Source organism: Mustela lutreola, chromosome 10 (genome assembly GCF_030435805.1).
Source record: "Mustela lutreola isolate mMusLut2 chromosome 10, mMusLut2.pri, whole genome shotgun sequence".
NCBI lineage: Eukaryota > Metazoa > Chordata > Mammalia > Carnivora > Mustelidae > Mustela > Mustela lutreola.
The window spans coordinates 34,659,408-34,684,308 of record NC_081299.1 but is presented as its reverse complement, the minus strand read 5'-3'; the positions used below and the strand labels follow the sequence as shown (position 1 = coordinate 34,684,308).

The window sequence follows — 24,901 nt, the reverse complement described above, 5'->3', positions numbered from 1 at the left end:
GGAGAGAGACTCGGCGGTTGCTAAGCCGGGAGGTCACAGAGCGCGGCTCAGCGATTGGGCAGCGACGGGGGAGGGGGGTGGTGATTGGGCGGCGCCCAGGAGGCTCCCGGGTGAGGCGCGGGCGCGCGAGCGGGAGTTCCGGCGGAGGCCCGTGCTGAGGGCCGGCGCCTTCACCATGGCCTCGGCTGAGCTGGACTACACCATCGAGATCCCGGATCAGCCCTGCTGGAGCCAGGGTATGGAACGAGGGTCGGGTCCCATCTTGGGGAGGTAACCTGACGAGTCTCTGGGTCGCAAGCACAGCTGTGACTCCGCCCCTTTCGGAGCCCCGCCCTCTCGCGACCCGCCCCCTCACGGGGTCCTGCAGGTCCTAGACTTGGTCGGGCCCACAGAGTCCCGCCCCGCACAAGCCCCGCCCCGGAGTGGTCTCGGCGTCCGAGTCCCGCCCCTTCCCTGCGGCCTCGGCTCTGTTGGGGGCTTTTTCTGTCTTCTAGGTGGCAGTTCTCAGGTCCGTGCCTTCGTTTCTCTCCTCGAAACTGAAGGCTGCCGAGGGCAGGGGCTGTCCTTCCTTTGTTTGGGGTCAGGCTTCCCACTTCCAGCCTCTCGTCAGCGGTTGTGGCTGGGGGACCCACCCACATTATTTTCCACCCACTGTTTTCCCGAGGGTCCTTGCAGAAGCCCGGGACACGGGACTCATCCCTCCCACTTTCCTTGGCAGTGGTGAACCAAGCAGTCTCTGCCGTCAGGCAGAAGTCGGTTCAGATCCCCTCTTTAGTAGCTAGATGACCTCTGGCAGTTTCCTCATCTGCAAAACGAGGCTACCCATAGTAACCCCCTTTCCAGGGCTGTTGGTTGCACAACTGAGGTAGTTTGTGTGACAGACCCAGCGTAGTGTCTGGCATGGAGTAAGTATAGTTCTTAGCGTTCCTCCTCCCTGGAGTCGTATCATTAAAGAGCAATGTGTAGGAGGCTCCACAAAATGAGTAGCCTGTAGAGCAGGCCTGGGTCCCTGTAGTGAGAGTTGGATTGCAGGCCCAGAGAACGGAAAGTTTGGCGCTGACTGGGAATTTTGATAGAGGAGGCTTGAGGTACTCATCCCAACATGTCCCTCCCTCCTTTGGTCCACACGGCCTTTTCGCCCTCCAGTCTCACTGCCAACCTCTTGTATGGCTACTGGCGATCTTCCTTAATGTAGAGGTTTACTTTTATCACCGCTCTGCCTAAAACCCTTCAGTGGCTCCTTAGGGCCCTCAGGATAAATCAAATTCAGGTTCCTTAAGGGGGCGTTCAAAGTCCTTTGCACTTTAGCAGCTCCTGCTTATCTCTTTGATCACAGTGTCCTTCCACTGTTCAATTTGAGTTTTACGTTCTGGCAACCCAAACTGCTTGTGATTCTCTACACACTTCTTGCTTCTCTGCCTCTACTCCTGCTGTTTCCTCTTGCCTGAAATGCCCTTTCCCCTCTGCTGTGTCACACTGTGCCCTTGTCCTTGTCCAGTTCATCATTGAAGGCTTAGCTCTGATGTTTCCTCCTTCAGGAGAGCCTCCCCAGCCCCTTCCCATAGCATCTTGTGTTATTGGTTGGGGTCTAGGAGGAGAGGGCAGCCCCTAGGCTTCCACAGGACGAATGGCCCTAGCTCCTTAGGGCTGTGTATAGTGGTAGAGGGCTTTTGGGCTTATGGGTGTTAAAATACTTTTCAGAAGTTTGGCATCAGGAGAGATGAAGCCAGTTAATATTCTTTTTTTTTTTAAGATTTTATTTATTTGACAGAGAGAGATCACAAGTAGGCAGAGAGGCAGGCAGAGGTTGGGGGGGGGAGAAGCAGGCTCCCCGCTGAGCAGAGAGCCCAATTCAGGGCTTGATCCCAGGACCCTGAGACCGTGACCTGAGCCGAAGGCAGAGACTTAACCCACTGAGCCACCCAGCTGCCCCGCCAGTTAATATTCTTGCCTGTGGAGAGCCACCAGCTGCAAAGGGCTGGAGCTACCCTTGTGGCTAGGAGGGCAGATGTGGTCTCTCAGCCCATGTGAGCAGCCTGGTGGTCTTGGTTTGCCTCACTTCTATCTCCTACTGGTTTTAGGGCTTTGACAAGTTGTTGAACCTTCCTGGGCCTCAGATTCCTCCATAACAGTGCCTCTTTCATGGGATTGTGAGGGTTTCCGAGACAGTGACTGGGTGTGTGTGCCTGGCATGTCGGTGTATCTCCTCTTCTTGTGGCTCCCCTCACTGCGTCAGGAGGTGGGGTCCTACACTTGGAAGAAACCTCAGGGGGCCATTTAGTCCTACTAGTGTGGGGGTATTCTGTTGCTTCCAGACCCTTCACTGACAGGATGCTTCCTCCCAAACATCCTGGCCTGCTGGAGGTAACTGGGATTGTTAGAAAGCACTTCCCTTTCTTGAGCAACTATAGGCCTTCCTGTCATTTCTGTTTTCAGTTCAGTATTTGGTGTGTCCTGGCCGCAGGTTAGTTGCTGGTGCCTGAGAAGTGACTCACACACAGGCTCCATTCAGGGAGCTGTGGTTTTCAGGAGGCGGGAGGATGTATAAGCAGGTGGTTTCACAATGATGTGGTAATTGCAGGACGAGAAGGTCGGGGTGGGTGCAACACAGCAAGGTAATCTCTCTTCCTCTCTCTTCAGGAGGTCAGCTCATTCCTTCCTCACATCTCTGTTCTCCAAGAGGAATACCCCTAGGGCTGGCAGCTGTCCTTCCTCCGATGTGGTTCTTAGGACGTCCTCCATCTGATTACTTCTCTGGATCAGCTTTAGTTCATCATGTCTTTCCCTCTCAAAGCGCATGCCCCAGAGCTGGGCTGGGGGTTGTAGCCCCCCTCAGCAGGAGATAACAGCACTGTGATCCCCTGAATCTCTTTCCCATCTGCAGAGAGCTCCCTCCAGGCTGACATGGTTTCACATGGGGATAGCCTAGGGGGATCTTGAAGACTGTCTTCTTTTGCATTTGCTGTTTAATGGTATAGAAGTATGTAGGGCAATCATGTTTGGTTTCTGGAATTTCTCTCCCCCACATTTGAACATGAAAACTGCGATGCCCAGCACTGCTGTGAGCTGACAGGCGAGCAGCTGCTGCTGGCATATCGTTACATAGAAGGCAGCTGCGGATCTAGGGTTGTTCAGAGCCCACGCTGGGCAGCCCTGGATCCTTCTGCTGGGAATCCCACCAGCCAGTATTCGTGACTGCCCATGCCGGTAGAGTAGTCTGTCCACTCCTTTGCTGAAGCTGATCCCTTGACCTGGAATCTCCCTGCATCCTTCTTCCTGACAGTGATCCCTGTCCCCTCCTAATACTCTGTTCCCATCTCATTTTCTTGGGGAAGATTCTATTCTCTTGGCTCCCATAGCAGGGATCCCTGTGGTAGTGCTTTTGATGGTTTTGCTCACTGTTGCTAGGGCCTGGCAAGGATGAGGTGTCAAAGGACCTGAATGGAGTCACTTGGCAGCTCTGTAGGCCTGAGCCAGAGATGCTTGGACATCCCAGGCTGAGGCTAAGCTGCCCCTTCTCCCAGCCAGAGATTGGTTAGCCAAGTGCTTCCCCAGGCCCCTCTTTGGCTTGCTGGCAGCCCAGGAGGCCTTCTTAACAGCATTATATTGCTCTCATGCTTAGTAAACATTTTCAGAAATAATTGATTCACAGAGTCCGGATAAGAAGCCTACCCTTTGAGTACAAGGAAGGCCTTTGGTGGTCACAAAGAGAAGTGGCAGGTTTATTGTGAGCCCAGGTTTTATTGTGAACCTGCTCTTCTGTTAAGCACTTGCGAGAAAAAAGAAAAAAAAAAGAGTGGGGGCCAAAAAAAGAAAAGGCCACTTAACCTTCAGGAAGCTTTCACTGGCACCTGGGAAATAGTTTTGAGTGGTTTTGAACACCATGGTGGGCCCTAGTGGTTACTGTGGGCTTCTGGAGAAGAGTGGCCCACTGGACCTAGAGCTTCATAGGGCTGATGGGTAGATGGTGAGCAAAGAAAATGCAGAAGTAGGGGCACTGGGGGAGGACTGAGGTGGTCCCACAGAGCTGTCTCACCAGAGAGGCCTCAGAGGCCCAGGTGAAGAGTAAGTTGGGACTTCATCCTCTCCTTGCCTGTGGGCCCCCCCTTTTTTTTAAAACAGGAGTTTAATTTACAGGCATACCTTGTTTTATTGTGCTTTGCATTATTACACTTCGCAGATGTGGGGTTTTTGTTTGTTTGTTTGTTTGTTTTTGTTTTTGACAGATTGAAGATTTGTGGTAACCTTGCATCAAGCAAGTCTATGGGTGCCATTTTCCCAACAGCATTTGCTCACTTCATGTTTCTGTGTCATATTTTGGTAATTCTCATAATATTTCAGACTTTTCCATTATGATTATATTTTTTTATGGTGATCTGTGATCAGTGACCTTTGATGCTACTATTGGCCTTGTTTGGGGGCACCATGAACCCCACCTGTGTAAGACAGTGAACTTAACCAATGATTGTTGTGTGTGTTCTAACTGTTCCACTGACTGGCCATTCCATTGTTTCTCTCCCTCTTCTGGGGCCTCCCTATTCCCTGAGAACACAGTATTGAAATTAGGACAGTTCATAACCCTATAGTGGCTTCTAAGTGTTCAAGTGAAAGGAAGAATCATGAGTCTCTCACTCTAAATCAAAAGCCGGAAATGAGTAAGCTTATTAAAGAAGGACCATGGAAAGCTGAGAGGTCCTCTTGAACCAAATGGCCAAGTTGCGAAGGCAAAGGAAAAGTTCTTGAAGGAAATCAAAAGTGCCCCTCCAGTGAACATACGAATGTTAAGAAAACAATCTTACTGCTGATGCAGAAAAAGTTTTAGTGGTTTGGATAGAAGATCAAACATTCCCTTAAGCCAGAGCCTAAATCCAGAGCAAGGCCCTCCCTCTCTTCAATCCTCTGAAGGCCAAGAGGGGAGGAAGATGCAAAAGAAAAGCTGGAAGCTGGCAGAGATGGGTTCTTGAGGTTGGAGGAAAGAAGCCATCTCCATAGCATAAAAGTGTAATGTGAAGCAGCAAGTTATGGTGTAGAAACCAGAAGACTTGGCTATGATCTTTCGAAGGTGGCTGCACTAAACAACAGATTTTCAATGTAGAAGAAACAGTCTTGTGTTGGAAGAAGCAGCAATGTAGGACTTTCATAGCTAGAGAGAAGTCAATGCCTGGCCTCAAAGCTTCTAAGGACAGGCTGACTCTCTTGCTAGAAGCTAAGGCATCTGGTGACTCTTTTGAAGTTGAAGGCAATGCTCCTGTACCATTCCTAAAATTCTAAGGCCCTTCAGAATTATGATAAGTCTACTCTGCCTGTGCTTTCTGAATTGAACAGCAAAGCCTGGATGCCAGCACATCTGTTTCCAACATGGTTTACTGAATAGTTGAAGCCCACTGTTGAGGACTTCTGCTCAGAAGAAAAGATACTTTTCAAGATATTAGTGTTCATTGACAATGTTTCTTCATCACCCGGTCACCCAAGGGCTCTGATGGAGGTATATGATAAGATTAATGTTGTTTTCATGACTGATAGCACAATATCTATTCTGCATCCCATAGATCAAGGAGTAATTTCAACTTAAGTCCTGTTGCTTAAGAAATAGATTTCTTGAGGCTAGAGCTGCCACAGAGTGATTCCTCTGGTGGACCCAGGCAAAGTAAACCAAAAACATTCTGGAAAGGATTCACCATTCTAGACGCCATTAAGAATATTTGTGATTCATGGGAAGAGGTCAAAATACTATCATGAGCAGGACTTCGGAAGAAGGTGGTTCCAGCCCTCACGGGTGACTGACCGGCTGAGCACTTGAGTGGAGGAAGTGACCGCAGATGGGGTGGAAAGAGCAAGAGGACGAGAGTCAGAAGAGGTGCCTGAAGGAGCAGCTGAAGTGCGGCCTTGTCTTGAGAAAACCTGAACAGGTGAGGAGTTACAGCTGATGGAGGAGCAAAGACAGTGGTTTCTGGAGATGGAACCTGCTCCCGGTGAAGACGCTTTGAAGATTGTGGAGATGACAGTAAAGGATTTAGGACACTCCGTAAACTCAGTTGCTGAAGCGGCTTTAGGGTTGGAGAGGACTGAGTCCCCATCTTGAAAGAAGTTCTGCTCTGGGTAAAATGCTATCAAACAGCATCACGTGCTACAGGGAAATTGTTTCCGAAAGGAAGAACCAATCAGTGCAGCAAACTTCCTTGTTGTCTTATTTTAAGAAACCACCACAGCCACCCCAGCCTTCAGTGCCCACCACCCTGACTGGTCAGCAGCCATCAACAGCGAGGCCAGACCCTCCACAGCGAAAAGATTAGGACTCACTGAAAACTCAGATGGTGATTGGCATTTTTTAGCAATAAAGTTTTTTTTTAAAGATTTTACTTATTTATTTGACAGAGAGAATAGGCAGGGAAGCAGGCAGAGAGAGGGGGAAGCAGGCTCCCCGCCGAGCAGAGAGCCCGATGCAGGGTTCAATCCTAGGACCCTGAGATCATGACCTGAGCTGAAGGCAGAGGCTTAACCCACTGAGCCACCCAGGTGCCCCAGCAATAAAGTATTTTTAAAGATTTTATTTATTTATTTATTTTTTTTTTAAAGACACATTTATTCAGCGTCATGATCAGACTATTACATTTAGCAATCAACAGCATGGGTGCAAAAAAAAAAAAAAATCTACATTAAAACCCTTTGTTGGAATGCTTTGCACTTTCCACAGAACAGAAACTAAAATAACCTGTTATACAATTAGTCACAAATACAGTCCTCGAGTTTTTTTGCCCATACACATGAGTATTGTCTAAAACATGTCTTCTTTGTAGCAGCTAGGCCCTGCCACCACTGTGCTTGGCTGAGTTCACAAATCTGTTGTAACCTGTAGCTTCCCTGTCACTTCTCTGGCTCTCCTCTCCTGCTAAGCTTTGTTTCCTGGCAGTAATTAAAACCTTCTGCCACTGCCATAGCTGCTGCTGCTGCTGCTGGAACCACCATAGCCACCTTGGTTTCGTGGTTTGGCGAAGTATTGGCCTCCACCACCATAAGGGCCAGAGCTTCTGCCTCCAAAATTGCCTCCTTTCATGGGTCCAAAATTTGAGGATTGATTGTTGTAATTGCCAAAATCATTATAGCTTCCGCCACCTCCAAAGTTGCTTCCATCATTACCAAATCCGTTATAGCCATCCCCACTGCCACCATATCCACCACCACCTCGACTGCCACCAAAGCCACCTCGACCACTGAAGTTTCCTCCGCGACCAAAGTTGTCATTCCCACCAAAACCACCTCCACGACCACCACCAAAGTTTCCAGAACCACTTCGACCTCTTTGGCTGGATGAAGCACTAGCCATCTCTTGCTTAGAGAGCGCTTTCCTTACTTCACAGTTGTGGCCATTCACAGTATGGTATTTTTGAATGACAATCTTGTCTACAGAATCATGGTCATCAAATGTTACAAAAGCAAAACCCCTCTTTTTGCCACTGCCTCGGTCAGTCATGATCTCAATCACTTCGATTTTCCCATACTGTTCGAAATAATCTCTTAGATGATGTTCTTCAGTGTCTTCTTTAATGCCACCAACAAAAATCTTTTTCACAGTTAAGTGGGCACCAGGTCTTTGAGAATCTTCTCTTGAGACAGCCCTCTTTGGTTCCACAACTCTTCCATCCACCTTGTGTGGCCTTGCATTCATGGCTGCATCCACCTTCTCCACAGTGGCATAGGTGACAAACCCAAAGCCTCTGGAGCGCTTGGTGTTCGGATCTCTCATTACCACACAGTCCGTAAGTGTTCCCCATTGCTCAAAATGGCTCCGCAGACTCTCATCGGTTGTTTCAAAGCTCAGACCTCCGATGAAGAGCTTCCGCAGCTGTTCAGGCTCTTTGGGAGACTCTGACTTAGACATGACGGCGGTGGGAGGGGAGACTTTAACGATGCTTACTCGGCGGCGTCCACAGGCAGAAAGGAGTAACCTAACGAACGTATCTCTATTTTTTAATTTTTTTAAACTAAACTCTACATCCAGTGTGGGGCTTGAACTCACAACCCTTAGATCAGGGGTCCCATGCCATACTGACTGAGCCAGCCAGTCACCCCAGCAATAAAGTGTTTTTAGATTAAGGTATGTACATTGTTTTTTTAGACAATGCAAGTACATACTTCATAGACCCGGGTATAATGAAAACAACGTTTATATGCACTGGGAAACCAAAAAATTTGTTTGACTCACTTTATTGTGATATTTGCTTTTTGGGGGTAGTTTGGGAACAAGCCCACGTATCTCCAAGGTATGCCTATATTTTTTGGAGTCACAGTCTCTTTCACACATTAACAGAAACCCTTTCTAATTTGTCTGCTCTATACCAGGTGCCGTCTAGGCTCTGGATTTGAGGTCCAAACCTGGTGGGCTCTTTCCAGGCCTCTTTTCTCTGAGCTCGTGGGGGTCTCTCTTGCCCTTCCTCTGTTGACCGTGTCCTCACATGCCAGGCCTGCCAGGAGCACCTCTCATGATTTTATTAATGGCATCACAATTCCTTGTGAAGGAGGGAGAGGTCTTACTCCGTTTTACATATGAGGACCAGAAACTCCAGGGAGCTGAGGTGTCTTACCCCAAATTACCCCAGATTTCAACTCGAGTTCCACTCCTCAGCTAGTGTGTGTGGATTCCTGTTGCCCTTAGGAAGTGTTGCTTGACTATAGTTTCATTTCTAGGACACAATTAAGGACACACACAAAGAAAGAGGTGTCCAACAGAGTCCTTTTATAATAGCAAAAATTGGAAACATCATGTCCAATAATGGGAGATTGGTCACCACAAATTATGAAATATTCTACGGTCGCTCTGTAGCCACTAAAAAGAGTGATGTAGAAATATATAAGCTGACAGGGAAAGAGGTTCACAATATATTGCTAAATGGAAGAAAGCAGATTACAAAACAGTGGGATTCCAATTTTATTAGACATTCATTTTCTGCTTTTCTGCAGTACGCACGTGCTGATCGTGAAGGAATAATAGTATCTGGGGCTCATTGAACTCTTTTCTTTGTGCCAGGTACCATGCTAAGCCCTCCACAGACATTATCTTATTTAATCTACATATTAATAGCCCCATTTTATTTTTTTATTTTTAATTTTTTTTAAAGATTTTATTTGTTTATTTGACAGACAGAGATCACAAGTAGGCAGAGAGGCAGGCAGAGAGAGAGAGAGAAGGAAGCAGGCTTCCTGCGGAGCAGAGAGCCTGATGCGGGGCTCGATCCCAGGATCCTGAGATCATGACCCGAGCCGAAGGCAGCAGCCCAAACCACTGAGCCATCCAGGCGCCCCAAGCCCCATTTTAAAGAAAGATTTTTTTATTTATTTGATACAGAGAGAGAGACAGAGAGAGGAGAAATATAAATAGGGGGAGTGGGAGAGGGAGAAACAGACTCCCTGCTGAACAGGGAGCCCAATGTTGGGGTCAGTCCCAGGACCCTGAGATCATGACCTGAGCCAAAGGCAGTTGCTTAACAACGGAGCCACCCAGGCGCCCCTTAAGAGCCCCATTTTACAGATAAGGAAATTGAAGTTTAAGGAGCTTGCTCAAGGTCTGGTTCATAATTATTCGTGGCAGAGCCAGAGATTTGGACGCAGATAAGGTTTTGTTTTATTTTTATCTTTTGTAAAGTTCCAGTTTTATTTATTTATTTATTTATTTTTTTAAGATTTTATTTATTTATTTGACAGAGAGAAATCACAAGTAGGCAGAGAGGCAGGCAGAGAGAGAGAGAGAGGAGGAAGCAGGCTCCCTGCTGAGCAGAGAGCCCGATGCGGGACTCGATCCCAGGACCCTGAGATCATGACCTGAGCCGAAGGCAGCGGCTTAACCACTGAGCCACCCAGGCGCCCAAGTTCCAGTTTTAATTCAAGTTAACATACAGTGTTCTGTTACTAGTTTCAGATGTACAATATAGGAATTTGACACTTCCATAGAGCACCCAGGGCTCATCACGACCAGTGCGCTCCTCAGTCCCCATCATCTGTTTCACCCATCCCGTGCCCCACCCTCTGGCAAGCATCAACTTTTTCTCTATCCTTAAGAGTCTGTTTCTTGGTTTGTCTCTCTCTCTTGAATTCAGATATGGTTTTATAAAGTATGTACTGTGCTACTTTCCTAGGCTCTTATTTCAAAAGTAAAAAAAAATTATAAAGTAACTTATATATAAATATATAAATATGGGAACTGTTGAGCACCCAACTGGCTCAGTCAGTAGAATATGTGATTCTTGATCTTGGAGTTGTGAATTCGAGCCCATGCTGGGGGTAGAGTTTACTTAAAGAAAAAATAAATACCGGACGTAGGTACGTGAGATTCTAGAAAGTTTTGCTGGGGAGTAGAGGACACTGAGGATCCTTTTATTCTTTGCATTTTAAAAAAGAAAACATAGGTTCTTTGCATTTTCATTCTGACTTACAGATAAAAAGCATGTATGGTGCTGTATACCCTTATTCCCTGTCAGCCTTTCCTTTGTCTTCTCTACATGCCCCTGGGATATACACAATCTAATCTATGCGTTAGTGTTATGACTTGAACTGTTGTACAATATGTGTATCTGTAATTCTTCTATTATTGGTGTCAGTATTGTTTTGTTGAGAAATCCTAGAGGACAGGGAGATTGTGAGATTAAATTGTTTTGTGGGTACTCAAGAATCACCAGGGATGAAAAGAATACTTCTGCCTTACCAAGGGGCTAAAATAATATTTTAACTCTCGTTGCAAAAGTGATAAAATGTTGATTTTAGAAAGTGGGTGAAAAAAAAATCATGAAAAAACAATTGCATGTAGTCCCAGAAATAATTGCTATTAGTATTTGATGTGTTTTTTTCTATGCATAAATATGTATGTGTGTGTATATATGTAAATATATATGTACCTATAAATATATATGTATATTTTTTAAAGATTTTATTTATTTATTTGACAGAGGTCACAAGTAGGCAGAGAGGCAGGTAGAGCGGGGCGGGGAGCAGGCTCCCCACTGAGCGTAGAGCCTGATGTGGGGCTCGATCCCAGAGCCCTGGGATCATGACCTGAACTGAAGGCAGAGGCTGTAACCCACTGAGCCACCCAGGCGCCCAGCACCTATAAATAAATAAACACATACACACACACATTCTGTTGTATATGCTGCTTTTCAACGTGCTTTTTCACTTAATGTATTACTAATTTTTTAAAAGATTTTAAAGTAATCTCTATAGCCACTATGGGACTTGAACTTAAAACATTGAGGTCAGGAATTGCATGCTCTACAGACCGAGTGAGCCAGGCAACCCTATTATTATTAATTTTTAAAAATAATAGCATTATTGAACTATAATTCATATACCATAAAACTCACCCTTTTAAGCTTGTATTGTTTTTTAGCATAGTCCCAGAATTTTGCAACCGTCACCAGTAACTCCAGAACAGTCTCCCTCACCTCAGAAGAAACCGTATACCCATTAGTAGTCACGCCCCACCCCCCTTTAGCTCCTTGTAACCACTACTCAACTCCTCTGTGGATCTACCTATTTTGGACATTTTATATAAATAGAATCATGTTATATATAGTCTTTTGTGGCTGGCTTCTTCTACTTAACATAGATTTTCTTTCTTTTTTTTTTTTTTAAGATTTTATTTATTTATTTGACAGAGAGAAATCACAAGTAGACGGAGAGGCAGGCAGAGAGAGAGGGAAGCAGGCTCCCTGCTGAGCAGAGAGCCCGATGCGGGACTCGATCCCAGGACCCTGAGATCATGACCTGAGCCGAAGGCAGTGGCTTAACCCACTGAGCCACCCAGGCGCCCCTTAACATAGATTGATCTATGTTGCAGCCTGTGTTGGCACATCATTGCTCTTTTTTTTTTTTTAAAGATTTTATTTATTTATTTGACAGACAGAGATCACAAGTAGGCAGAGAGGCAGGCAGAGGGAGATCAGGGAAGCAGGCTCCCTGTGAGCGGAGAGCCTGATGTAGGGCTCCATCCCAGGACTCTGGGATCATGACCTGAGCTGAAGGCAGAGGCTTTAACCCCCTGAGCCACCCAGGTGTCTCCTTCATTGCTTTTTTTAATGACCAAATAATATTTCATGGTATGGCTGTTCCATATTACTGATAGGCATTTGGATTGTTCCTACTTGGTGGCTCTTATGAATACCTGTGGCTCTGAACATTTGTGTTCAGGTTTTTGTGTGGACACATGCTTTCACTTCTCTTAGGTGTGTGTTTACCCAGTAATAGAAGTGCTGAGTCCTGTGGTTTTTTTTTTTTTTTTTTAGATTTTATGTATTTATTTGTTAGAGAGAGAGAGATAAAGATAGAAGCACAAGCAGTGGGGGGATTCCTGGATGGCTCAGTTGGTTGAGCCGCTGCCTTCAGCTCGGGTCATGATCCCAGAGTCCTGGGATCAAGTCCCACATCTGGCTCCCTGTTCAGGGGGGAGCCTGTGTCTCTCTCTGCCTCTGCGTGCCCCTCTGCCTGCTTGTGTTCTCTCTCTCTCTCTCTGACAAATAAATAAATAAAATCTTTAAAAAAAAAAAAAAGAAGCACAAGCAGGGGGAGCAGCAGGCAGAGGGAGAAGCAGGCTCCCCGCTGAGCAGGGAGCCTGTTTCGGAACTCCATCCAGGGACCTTGGGATCATGCCCTGAGCCGAAAGCAGATGCTTAATTGACTGAGCCATCCAGGCGTCTTGGGTCCTGTGGTAACTTGATGGTTAATTTTTTTCTTAGGAACTGCCGAACTGCTTTCTAAATATACCTTTTTGTGTTCTCACCCGTAGTGTATGAGGGTCTGATCTCTCCACGCCCTCATCAACACTTGTTACTACCTGACTTTTTGATTATAGCCATCCTCATGGGTATAACATGGGACCTCACTGCAGTTTTCATCTTCATTTCCATAAGGACTGTGATGTTGAACATCTTTTCATGTGCTGTTCATTCGTCTCTTTTCTTTGGAGAAATGTGTATTCACACCCTTTGCCCATCTTTTTTTTCTTTTTTAAAGATTTTATTTATTTATTTGACAGAGATCACAAGTAGGCAGAGAGGCAGGCAGAGAGAGAGTGGAGGAAGCAGGCTCCCTGCCGAGCAGAGAGCCCGATGCGGGACTCGATCCCAGGACCCTGAGATCATGACCTGAGCCGAAGGCAGCGGCTTAACCCACTGAGCCACCCAGGCGCCCCCTTTGCCCATCTTAATCGGGTTGTCTTTTTATTGTTGAATTGTGAGAAGTTTTTGGTATATGCCAGATACAGACCCCCTATCAGATATATTATTTACAAATATCTCCTCCCATTCTGGGGGTTGTTCCTTTCACTTTTTTGATGGTGTCCTCTGAAGTACAAATATTTTGAATTTTGACAAAGTCCCAATTTATTTATTTTTTTTCTTTTAGTCCTTGAACTTTTGGGCATGTCCAAGAAACCTTTGCTTAATGCCAGGCCGCAAAGATTTACTCCTGTGTTTTCTTTGAAGGGTTTTATTAAAGGTTTTAGCTCTTACGTGTGTGTCTCTAGTTTGCTTCATGTATTATCAAATATTTCCATATGATTAAACATTTTTCTTTCTTAGAATTGCTATGTCAAAGATGGCATGCTTTTGAGATTTTTTTTTTTTTTGTAAAGATTTTATTTATTCATCAGAGAGAGAGAGCGAGCACAGGCAGACAGAGGCAGAGGGAGAAGCAGGCTCCCTGCCAAGCAAGGAGCCCGATGCGGGACTCGATCCCAGGACGCCGGGATCATGACCTGAGCCGAAGGCAGCTGCTCAACCAACTGAGCCACCCAGGCGTCCCGCTTTTGAGATTTTTGATCCATGTTCCAAAACTACTTTTGTCCCTGTCCTTTCCCCCCATCTTCCTACCTGTCTTCCGCTGTTGGGGTTCAGGCCTTTGCCTTCCCTGGCCTTGCGTGTTACTGCAGCCTCCTCCCCAATCCCAGTGGAGTCTAACCCAGTCTGGTGATTGGGGGTGGGGGATAAAAAGGGGTTGCCAGAGCCCTTGGGGGAGGCTTCCTGGAAGTGAACAGTGAGCCAACTCAGCAGGTGGAGCGGGCATTAGCCAGGCATAAACATGGAGTGGCGGCACACTGGGCTGGGGAGTGAGGAGCACGTGCGAGGTCCTGGAGATGGGAGCAGGGTGGCGATGGGAGCGGGGTGGTGTCGGGGTCCAGAGAGATGGATGCTGGCTCTGCCACTTCCTGGCTGCATGTTCTTGGGGAGAGTGGCTTACTCTCTCTGTGTTTTAGTTTTCTCATCTGTGAAATGGGAACAGTAGTACCTAATTCCTAGGATGGTTTAGGACCCAATGAGGAAGCATATATGGGGGCTCTGGCCGTCGTGGGGGGGGTGTCCCTGAGGAGGAGGAGGAAGCGAAAGAGGTCAGAGTGGATCTATTGATGGGCAAAGACAGCTATGTGTACACATTTGGAGCTTAGGTGGTAGAGACTTGGTTCAGCCTGGGGGCTTGGGTTTTGTTACCCAGGGTGCCGGCTGGGGCAGTGGTTACAAGCTGGTCTCAAGACCACTTGGTTTGGGATTCCAGTTTCACTGGTTATTAGTTGTGTGACCTTGAGCCAGTTATCTGTTATCTCTGTGCCTTAAGTTGTTCATCAGCAAAATGAGAATAATCACAGTACATTGTTCATGGGATCATTGTAAAGTTTGGTGAATTGACACACAAAGGGCTCAGAACAGTGCTCGAGGCGAAACGCTCTTGTCCCTGTTACCATCGCTGTTTTTCTTGGTGATGGGGAAAGAGGGGGAGAAAAGAGCTGGAAGGAGATGTGGACTTCAAGAGGTTTGTGGTGGCTTAGGAAGTGGATTTGATTGCCTGCACCGAGTCGTGGGAAGTCCTGGAACATGAATGAGAGGTAGAGCCAGAGCCCAAGTCTTATCCCCAAGGGGCAGCAGCCGGAGGCCCTGAGATGTCAGCCACGGGAGGGAACCAGGTGATCTGGTCAGTGGAATAAGCACAAAAGAACAGGGGCTTTTATAAGAGGATGGAGGAATCGTGATCTGGATGTGGCAATAAATAACAGTGGCCATAACAATTACTTGTATTACTCTGGAAAGGGCAGTGGGTATCAAGAAGAATGCTAGCTCTTTGTCCTTGGATCCATCCTTCTCTTGGCAGCCCCAGGTTCATTCCAGCACGTTTCTCCTGCGTGCCTGAATGGGCCAGCTACAGGGCTGGGCACTGGGGATGGAGTGACAAACATGCCACGCTCAGCGCCTGCCTTCACAGAGCCTACTGGATAAAGGGAGAGACAGACATTAAATCATCCTACAAGTCATTAATCAATCCAGATTGGATCCTGCCACTTTCCCAATTCCAGAATTGTCCTTTGCTCTTGGAATAAAATCCCAACTCCTACGCATGGCATAAACGACCCTGCAGGATGGGACCCCAGTGCCACTCTCGGCAGCTCTCGAAACCACTGTCGTTCCTCTCCCCGGCTTTGAGCCCCCAGGACTGCTTGCTGGGCTTTACACCAACCCCAGCATCTCCAGAGCCTCCTGCCCCCACCCATGGCCTCTCTCCACCTGGTGTGTTTGTACTGGGCCTCCAGGGTAGCCAGCACGTGTGTCTTCCTCTGGGGGGCCTTCCCAGTCGCCAGTACTCTCAGCCTCGTTGCCAGAGCATCTTGGACTTTCCGGGTTATAGCACTTGAAATCTAGAATCAGAGCGGGCAGCACGGCTCCGGTGGGAGGATGAGGGCTGAAGTTAGGAATGAGTAGAGAGAGTGGGGCCCCAGGATGAGATTGTGTGGGGGTAATGGGAGATTTCCAAGGGAAGGAAGAGCAGCTGCAGCTCAGGGGCCGCCTCGAGTGCCTGGCTTGAATGGAGGGACGTGTTCCCGCCCATGATGAGCAGTACGGAAAGGCTGGACTCTGGGACTGGGCGTTGTTTCAGGGTGTCCATATTCCGAGAGTTTCTTCGTTGAAATGCCTCTCTGGGGAAGAGTCATTCCTCCCTGAGTTGGTGAAACCTGGGCATCTGTAAAACCTGGTGGAGCAGAAGGGAGTTTCATGTCCAGGGGCAGGTCAGAGGGTCTGCAGAAGCTGTTCAAACCTTCCCCAACCAGAGTGCACCATCATGGCCCATTGCAGGCTGACCTTAACTTCAGGAGGCCGCCAGGGGGTGTGGCGTCCCTTGGCTACCTTTTCTGGGTTGGATATAAACGCTGAAGCCTTTTGCTATGTCTTGGTGGTGGCCCAGGAGGGGACCACTGTAGGCTGGGGGAGGGGAGACTGTGCTCAGTTATGGGCACGGAGGTCAGAGAGCCTCCCTGGGGCAGGTCTCAGGAATCGAGTTCCTGGATCTCAGAAGTTCAAAGGCAGATCCAAGTGGGTGGCTGTTGATGGCTACCCCTGAGGCTGCTGCAGCCCAAGCTTCAGGGGCAGTCATCCTGAGCAGGGTGGGCTAGGGCCCAGGGAGGCCTAGACGCCTTTCTGCCAGAAGGGCCAGGACAGCGGAAGAGCTGCCCTAGCAGGGGATGGGGACACCAAGCCGGGAAAGGTGGTGCAAATGTTTGGAGTGGCCTGAGTTAGATCTGTGGGACCGTCTCCCTCCCCCTAGGGCCAGGCAGGCATCAGGGGAGCCTGGGAGTGCTGGCACTGAGGAGCACAGGCAGCTCCTGCTCCAGGCTGAGTTGCAACCCAGCCTGGGATGCCCCTGGGGGCAGGCCGTTAATCTCTGAAGGCCAGAGTCACCACTGCTGGAGAGCAGGAACATTGAACTTTTCAATCATGTTAATTTCCACAGGAAATTGTTGTCTTCCTTTTGTCCAAAGGTTAGTGATTTATATTTACCATCCTCTTAACTAGCCTTGAAATTTACTGTTGCCAGGTCACCACCAGCATCCATAAATCTCAAGGTGGCCGCTGAGCAGAGACAAGGGGCTTGGTAGTGGGAAGGGCACACCCTGGCCCTTGTGGGAGGGCAGATAACTAGGAGTGAACAGTCCTGGCGCTGAAGTCCCCCTGAGTGCGTGGGTCCTTACTTGGCGGGGGAAATGAGATGAGGTTTGACCAAACAAGGCTGCAGGGAAGCTTCTGGGAAAGTAGCCATGGAGGAAGCAGCTGGCTTGTGCCTTGGCACATCACTGAAGGAGACATTGCTTCTAGTTGGGGACAGTGCCGGTGGCACAGAACATCTTAAGTGGGTTAGTTAGGATGGGGAGCAGGGGCCAGATTCCCAGCTGTACACTTCCTGGATGACCTTAGGCCAGTAACTTAACCACTCTGTGCCCCAGTGTTGTCATCTTCAGTAATATTCCTTGCAGTGTTGTTATGAGTGTTAAGTCTTGGCAAATATTGGTAATGATTATTCTCTGGCAGGAGAGGGCGGGTGGTTTAATGTGGTCCTTCAGAGTCTGTCTGCTCTACCTCCCTGTTGGCACTGTCCCATCCTTTTCTCCTTTTAAGATCTCCTTCTTCTAACTGCTTGTGAAATTAGAATAGGGCTGGCAAACTTTTTCTGTAAAGGACCATAAGTATTTTAGGCTTTGCGAACCGTAGGGTCCCTGTTGCCATGACTCATCTCTGCTGTTTTAACATGAAAGCAGCTACACACAGGAAGTAAATGAATGAGCATGGCTGTGTTCCAATAAAACTTTCTTGTAAATGATCAAACTTAAATTTCATATAACTTTCATGTGTCACAAAATATTAGTTCTTTTGATTTTTTTAACCATTTAAAAATATAAAAACCATTATTCTTTTTAGTGTGCGGTTCATACAAAACTAAAGCATGGGCCACATTTGGCCCATGGCTTGTAGTTTGCTGACCTCTGGATTAGAAAGTGACATTGCATGGAGGAAGTTCTCACTTTTCTCGCCAGAGCTATGTCTTTGAGTTACGAAAGAAAGGTGCCCTCATGTGGGTTTTTCCAGTGACCCTGCATTGCCTCCTGAGAGGCCTAAATGCCACTTGAGGCGGGATAGAGGAGGGAGCCCTGTGGGGACCCGAGGCGCGGGCACTGGCAGGATATGCCAAGGTCTGGCATCTGTTGCTTCCCTGCCTGCAGCTAGATTGGCTCTGGATTGGCCAGTCATCCTCACCCCGTGTGCCACCACTCGTGCTGACAGTCCCCTCATGTCTCTGTTTCAGAGAACAGCCCCAACCGAAGCAGGAAGGAGGTGGGGATGCGACAGCCTTTGGTGATTCTCTTGGGCTGGGGTGGCTGTACGGACAAAAACCTTGCCAAGTACAGCGCCATCTACCACAAAAGGGTGAGTACTGCAGGCTTGTGGACACCACGCCCCGGGGGGCATTGCCACCTGTGGCCTCTCTGAGCTCAGGGGCTGCAGCGACTGCTGAGCACCAATGTGACAGGCCTGGTACAGAGAACAGCCTGTGAGGAAGGCGCTGGGGTTATGGGGACTCTGGCAGGATTATCCCTCCTTTGCTGTCAGCTCTGTGGCCGGGTCTATCTCCTTCAGCCCCCTGACCTGCTTCCTCTTCCTTCCTCCCCAAACTCCTCGGTGGGCAGCCCAGCCCCGATGTGCTCCCAGCTGTGGAGTCGGTCCAGACCTCAAGTCTGTTGTTGCCCAGATGGGCAGCAAGAGCCTGGGCTGAGAGTGCGGGGCACAGTGAGTACCCCCAGGATATTCTCCATTTTCTGACCAGGTGAGTTTCTGTCTTGGGGTTGACATGGCACCTTCACATTCCCGTGGCAGGAGAGCCTCTTGGAAAAGAGATTCAGGCTGGAGGTCTTTTGGCTTCTTAGGCTACCCCAAGAGTTGGATGTAGAGCTTACGGCAATTGGAGAGAGCCCTAGGAAGGCCTGGTTATATTTTGGAAGCCTCTTTTACATCTGTGGCTTCTGGCCTGGCCCTGCCCTCCTCAGCAGAGAGACGCCAGTGGGGACAGCCCTCGTTGCCACCTGGAAGCCCGGGGCCAAGAAGGAGTGGGGATCTCCAGTGGTCAGCCAGTGCCCCCAGCCCCTTGCCTCAGTCTCCCTCCACTGACCACCATCTGCACTGGGCCTGAAGGGGGTGTGGCCCTGGAGTGGGAGAAGGGTTGGGGGCAAAATGTTGTTCTGAGCTTGAGGCCTTCCCCCAGCCAACAAGGCTGGTCCTTTGGTGTCGCCTTTTATGAATGGCCTTGCGTTGGGCATAGTTTCAGCTACTTCTGAATTCCACTCACTGGGCCAGGCTTGTTTGTCTGCTTCGCCATTGGACTAAGACCCCTGAGGGCAGGTGGAAGAATAGGAATAGGTGAGTGTGGCCAGAACAGAGAACGAAGGAAAGGGCAAATGTCAAGAGAGGAGGGGGGCTTTGGGGGAGGGTGTGGGGCTAGATTTCAAGGAAGGCAGCAGGGTTGAGTTGGCAGGGCTGGCAGAGGGCTCCTCTGGGAAAGGAAGGGGTTCAGGACAGCATGCGTGTGGAGAAAAAAATGTTCCAACTCCAAACTCCTGATACTAGATTATTTAAAAGAAAGTAAAAATACCAGATCTACCACCTAGAGATGACCTCTCTTTACTCATTCATGCCCATCCTTTCAGCTTTTCTCTGTGTGTAACTTTTCTTTACCTAACAAGATCTATTGAATATACTTAAAAAAAAAAAAAAAAGATTTTATTTATTTATTTATTTGACAGAGACAGACAGCGAGAGAGAGGGAGCACAGGAAAGGGGAGGGGCAGAGGGATAAGCAGGCTCCCTGTGGAACCGAGCAGCTGAGCAGGGAGCTAGATTGTGGGGCTTAATCCCAGGACCCTGGGATCATGACCTAAGCCGAAGGCAGACGCTTAATGACTGATCCACCCAGGTGCCCCATTTACTTTTTTTAAGAAGATTTTATTTATTTTTGAGAGAGAGAGAGAGCACAGGCAAGGGGAGAATGGCAGAGGGAGAAGAAGGCTCCCTGCTGAGCAAGAAGCATGATGTGGGACTTAATCCCAGGACCCCAGGATCGTGATCTGAGCCAAATGCAGACGCCTAACCGACTGAGACATCTAAGCATTCCAATTTTTCAAAATACTGTTTTGCATCATGCTTTTTCTCAGATCCTGATCTCAACCGTGCTTAATCTGTTTTCTTCTCCTTGAGTTCGCAGTCCATATTCAGATGCTCTACAGTCCCCAAAATGTCCTTTATAGCTGATTTGCCCAAACTAGGATCCAATCTAGATTACCCATTGGATCTAGTTACTTTGTTCCTTAAGGCTCTTTTTATTTATTTATTTTTTTAAGATTTATTTTTAAGTTATCTCTACACCCAGCATGGGGCTAGCAGAGAATATATCCAGGAGTGTGTGATCCCGAATCATGCTAGAAGGAAAGTATGATGGGTGCTAAGAGGTGTTGTGTGATTTGGCCAGTTTGGGAGAGCATGGGTGACCTTGGTGAGAACAGGGCAGGGAAGTTAGTAGGAGGGGACCAGGTGAAGAGGGCAGGTGTCAAAGATTGTCTTGGAAGGTGGCGAGAGCGTGGGATAGAGTTAGAGGAGAACACAGTGTAATGGCAGAGACTTCTTAAAAAATAATTTTATTTGAGAGACAGTGTGCATGTGGGGGGTGGAAGGGGAAGGGGCAGAGGGAGAGGAGGGCGAGTCTTAAGCAGACTCCCTGCTGAGTGCAGAGCTCTAGTTGTGAGGCTGTTTCGGGACCTTGAGATCACAACCTGAGCCAAAACCAAGAGTCGGATGCTTAACCGACTGTGCCATCTGGGTGCCCTGAGGCTTTAAAAAATTTTTTTTAAATGATATTGGTTTGTCAGGAATTGAGAGAGATAGAGGAGGAGACTGAAAATACAGGAGAGGGAGGCAAAGACCCACGGCAGGACTGCGGGTTCCAGTGTGCCCAGAGATGGAGATCCGCTTGGCTGGGGGGTGGGGGAGAAACTGGGATGTGACCTGCAGAGACTTCTAGGAGCATCTGACTGGGGAGGTGGCAGCAGAGATGTGGGCACCTGGGAAATCTCAACATGAGGCCCAGACCTGTGGGCACAGGGAAGCTGGGTACACATGTGCCCTTCCCTGGGAGTGCTGGGGCCGCAGAGGGTATGTTCCGCATGTGCCCTCATAGGTGACGCGGGGTTGGAGGGCACACACCGTGTTATATCCTCATAGATGGCGTGTTGACAGGAATTGCTGTTTATGTCTCCATGTGAATGCTCCCGGTCAAAAGTGTGTGTGTGTTTGTGTGTGTGTGTGTGTGTATTCTTGAAGAGAGTGTAGCATGTCACTGTTTACCTGCCAGTGGTATGTGTGCACGTAGGTGTGTCTTGTCGGCTGTGGCTTTGTTGTGTACTTACATATGGTGTGGCGGGTGCACGAGTGAGTGGTGGGTGCCACATGCCTCTGTGTCCGTGGCATACGAAATGGGTGGGCTTTTGCTGGGTTCTTGGAGTTGCGTGTACGGCCGTGTGATGTGGGAGTGTGTTTGCATTTGTGGGAAATGCTGTGTCTTGGTTGGGGAGGGTTGGGGCGAAGATCTTTCAAGTCCCACTGGGAAGTGTGAACAGAGCATTTTATTAACTCTCCCCAGATCCTGACTGGCCAGGTGGCATCACTGGCCCCTCTGCAGAGTCTGGGGAGGGGGGCTTCGGCACGCCAGGGCCCCAGTGAGAATAGTGCCAGGAGGAGTTGGGGACAGGTGTCAGACTGGAGTCAGGGACAGGGGTGCAGTGAGGGGGCTGACGGCAGGGTTATGTTAGCTGACCATTTGGTTTCGCTCTGCGTCACTCAAGGCTGTTCTCGTTATTACTCTTGCCGCCACTGATGGCTGCTGCTGTTGGTTGACTTTGTGCAGGGTGCTGTATGGGGCACTTGAGGTGTGTGTTTTCATTTGGTCTTCACCATAGCCCACAAGGTGGACGTTATTCCAGTTTACAGTTGGAAGGTACAGGCCCAGGATGGTGACGCAATTTGCTTTTCGCCCCTACTGTTAACAGTGGTGCCAGGAATCAAAGCCAGACCTGTGTGACCCCAGAGCCCACCTAACTCAGATTCCACTGATAGAGGGCCCTCTATCTCTTGAGCAGGACAGTGAGAGGGGATTAGCATTCAGGCAATGGCATTGGCTGCCTTTTCTTTTTTTTTTTTTTAATAAACATATAATGTATTTTTATCCCCAGGGGTACAGGTCTGTGAATCACCAGATTTACACACTTCACAGCACTCACCATAGCACATACCCTCCCCAATGTCCATAACCCCACCGCCCCCTCCCAACCCTCCTCCCCTCAGCAACCCTCAGTTTGTTTTGTGAGATTAAGAGTCACTTATGGTAAAAAAAAAAAAAAAAATCACTTATGGTTTGTCTCCCTCCCAATCCCATCTTGTTTCATTTATTCTTCTCCTATCCCTTTAACCCCCCCATGTTGCATCTCCACTTCCTCATATCAGGGAGATCATATGATAGTTGTCTTTCTCCGATTGACTTATTTTGGCTGCCTTTTCTAACTGACATAGGAGAGGATCTGTCTGGAAATTTTGAGGCATGCTTGACCCAGGCATGAAGGGGTACATGAAATTGGCTCAGATTTTAGAATTTGAGGAATAACAGTGTTTATCATATTTGGAATTTCAAGGCGAGTGGGAGGAGCGATCCCAGGCCTTAGAACCAGAGAAATTGGGGTGCCAGGCCCCTGTGCCAGAGAGCACTTGATGTGGGTCCAGCTCACGAGTGGCCTCTGGTGGTCAAGGCTGGGGCATGCAGGCTGCATCTTGTGTCGGATTTTATGGGGGCAGCTCCTTGTGCCTGGGAGGGTGGGGATGGCGCAGAGCAGAGTCACTGCAGCCAGGTATGGCCAAGCAGTAAGGCCTTAAATATGCCAGAGTTGAGCAGATGAGGTGCAAGGGGGAAGGTGGGAGAGAGACAGGGCACGGGCCAGAGATGGCTCCCGGCCTTACAGACCGTGCCAGGCTGAGTGGCTGTAGCCAGCATGAAGTGATTATTCCACAACTGGGCCTCGATTGTACCTTGCACTCTGGAAGGCCCCAGTGTCTGTGAGCGGTGAGCTGGTGCTTGGAGCACCCGTAGGCTTATGGGCCGCCGGCAGTCAGAGCTGCGGGACATCTCTGACCCTAGCTTGGACTTCCCCCTCCCCCACCCACAACCTACCCCTATCCCTGAGGACCGACCTGGCCTCTCTCCTCTCCCCAGGGCTGCATCGTGATCAGATACACAGCCCCATGGCACATGGTCTTCTTCTCCGAGTCCCTGGGCATCCCTTCACTTCGTGTTTTGGCCCAGAAGCTGCTTGAGCTCCTCTTTGATTATGAGGTGGAGAAGGAGCCCCTGCTCTTCCATGTCTTCAGCAATGCCGGCGTCATGCTCTACCGATATGTGCTGGAGCTCCTGCAGACCCATCGGCGCTTCTGCCACCTGCGTGTGGTGGGCACCATCTTTGACAGCGGCCCTGGTGACAGCAACCTGCTGGGGGCTCTTCGGGCCCTGGCGGCCGTCCTGGAGCACCGGCCTGCTGTGCTGCGCCTGCTGCTCCTGGCAGCCTTCGCCCTGGTGGCAGTCCTGTTCCACGTCCTGCTCGCCCCCCTCACAGCCCTCTTCCATACCCACTTCTATGACAGGCTACTTGATGCGGCCTCTCGCTGGCCTGAGCTCTACCTCTACTCCAGGGCCGACGAGGTGGTCCTGGCCAGGGACGTGGAACGCATGGTGGAGGCACGCCTGGCGCACCAGGTCCTCGTGCGCTCCGTGGACTTTGTGTCATCTGCGCATGTCAGCCACCTCCGTGATTACCCTACTTACTACACCAGCCTCTGCGTAGACTTCATGCGCAGCTGTGTCCACTGCTGAGCTCCTTGCTCCACTCACTGCTCCAGAAATAAATGCCCCACACCTCCCCACAACCTCTGTCCGTGGGTGGCGGGGTCCTCTCCTGCTTCAGCTTCATGACAGCCCTCTGGGACTCTGTGGTCCCACGAGGAGAGAACTCCCACTGAATCCCAGCAGCCTCTGCCCCAGGAATGGTTTCTTCCAGGATCCTAGGGGTGGGAGTGCCTGGACAGGTTTCCGTGGGAATCTTGCCCTGGCTATGTTTGGACAGGCATGGGTCAGGCTGTGGATGCCTGGAGCTCTTAGGCCAGGTAGGGCCCACAGAGTGGGGAAGGTGGGGCTGTTGAGGAGTCCCAGCTTTGATCCTTAACTTCTTGAAAGGCAGGTGAGCTTTGAGTAGTGGTGCCAGAGGACAGGGTCAGGCTGGTGCAGGGGACTAGGATTTCTGCTCCCAAGCCCCACAGCATGACGCGACATCCGCATAGACCCCACTTGGTAGTTGATGTAGAGAGACTTCTCTCACCTCACCGCTGGAGAGAGGGGAGCTGATGACGTGCAGGTGGTAGGCCTGCCGGGATCCACAACGCTTTGCTGGGAAGATATTGGTCCAGGAAGGCTGCAGGGTGTCTGACAGGCAGCTGGAGTGAGGAGTAGGAAGACAGTGGTGCCATATAGGACCTGGGACAAGCTAAGTTGGTAGCCCTGGAGACCAGGGCCGGGGCGAGGACTCCTTCATCTCCTTAAGAGACTCACTTGGATCATCTCCAGGCTGGAGAGGTGGCTTCAGCCCGAGTTCTCTACCTTCTCCCGTTCTTTAAGTCCCTGTTGCACAATGCTGGCACATAGTAGGTATTCAATAAACATGCTGACTGAATGAGCTCACTGTGACATTCAAGGGACTTGGGTGGGGGACAGGGATGGGCTTTGTAAGTTTGACAGGCAGTGAAGGAGATGGCTGGCCAGGCTCAGGGTGGGAGCTGACGCTTGATATTCTCGGGACTGACAGCCCCTCTGGCTCCAGAGCCGAGCTCAGTCTGCATCTTGCCCGCCCTCTGTAATCTCTTGGGACCATGGCCACTGATCCTCTATGCTGTGTGGTTGCATTCCTAGCCACGGCCAACAGGTGGCAGTGCTGCCTGGGCCATAAGACCAAGCTTAAGGA

The 24,901-nt window shown here is 49.3% G+C and overlaps 2 protein-coding genes across 2 annotated transcripts; one reads left to right on the top strand and one right to left on the bottom strand.

Annotated features, from left to right (window-relative positions):
* The first annotated feature begins 37 nt into the window (after positions 1-37).
* TMEM53 (transmembrane protein 53) lies at positions 38-24,613 on the top strand. Its single transcript, XM_059135550.1, has 3 exons — positions 38-236; positions 18,106-18,227; positions 23,107-24,613. Exons 1-3 carry the CDS (start codon positions 176-178, stop codon positions 23,758-23,760), a joined length of 837 nt encoding a protein of 278 aa, XP_058991533.1. The 5' UTR covers positions 38-175; the 3' UTR covers positions 23,761-24,613.
* Positions 6,667-7,956, bottom strand: LOC131809044 (heterogeneous nuclear ribonucleoprotein A1-like). The gene has a single exon (XM_059135549.1). The coding sequence runs from the start codon at positions 7,877-7,879 to the stop codon at positions 6,914-6,916; it is 966 nt and encodes a 321-aa protein (XP_058991532.1). The 5' UTR covers positions 7,880-7,956; the 3' UTR covers positions 6,667-6,913.
* Positions 24,614-24,901: the final 288 nt, after the last annotated feature.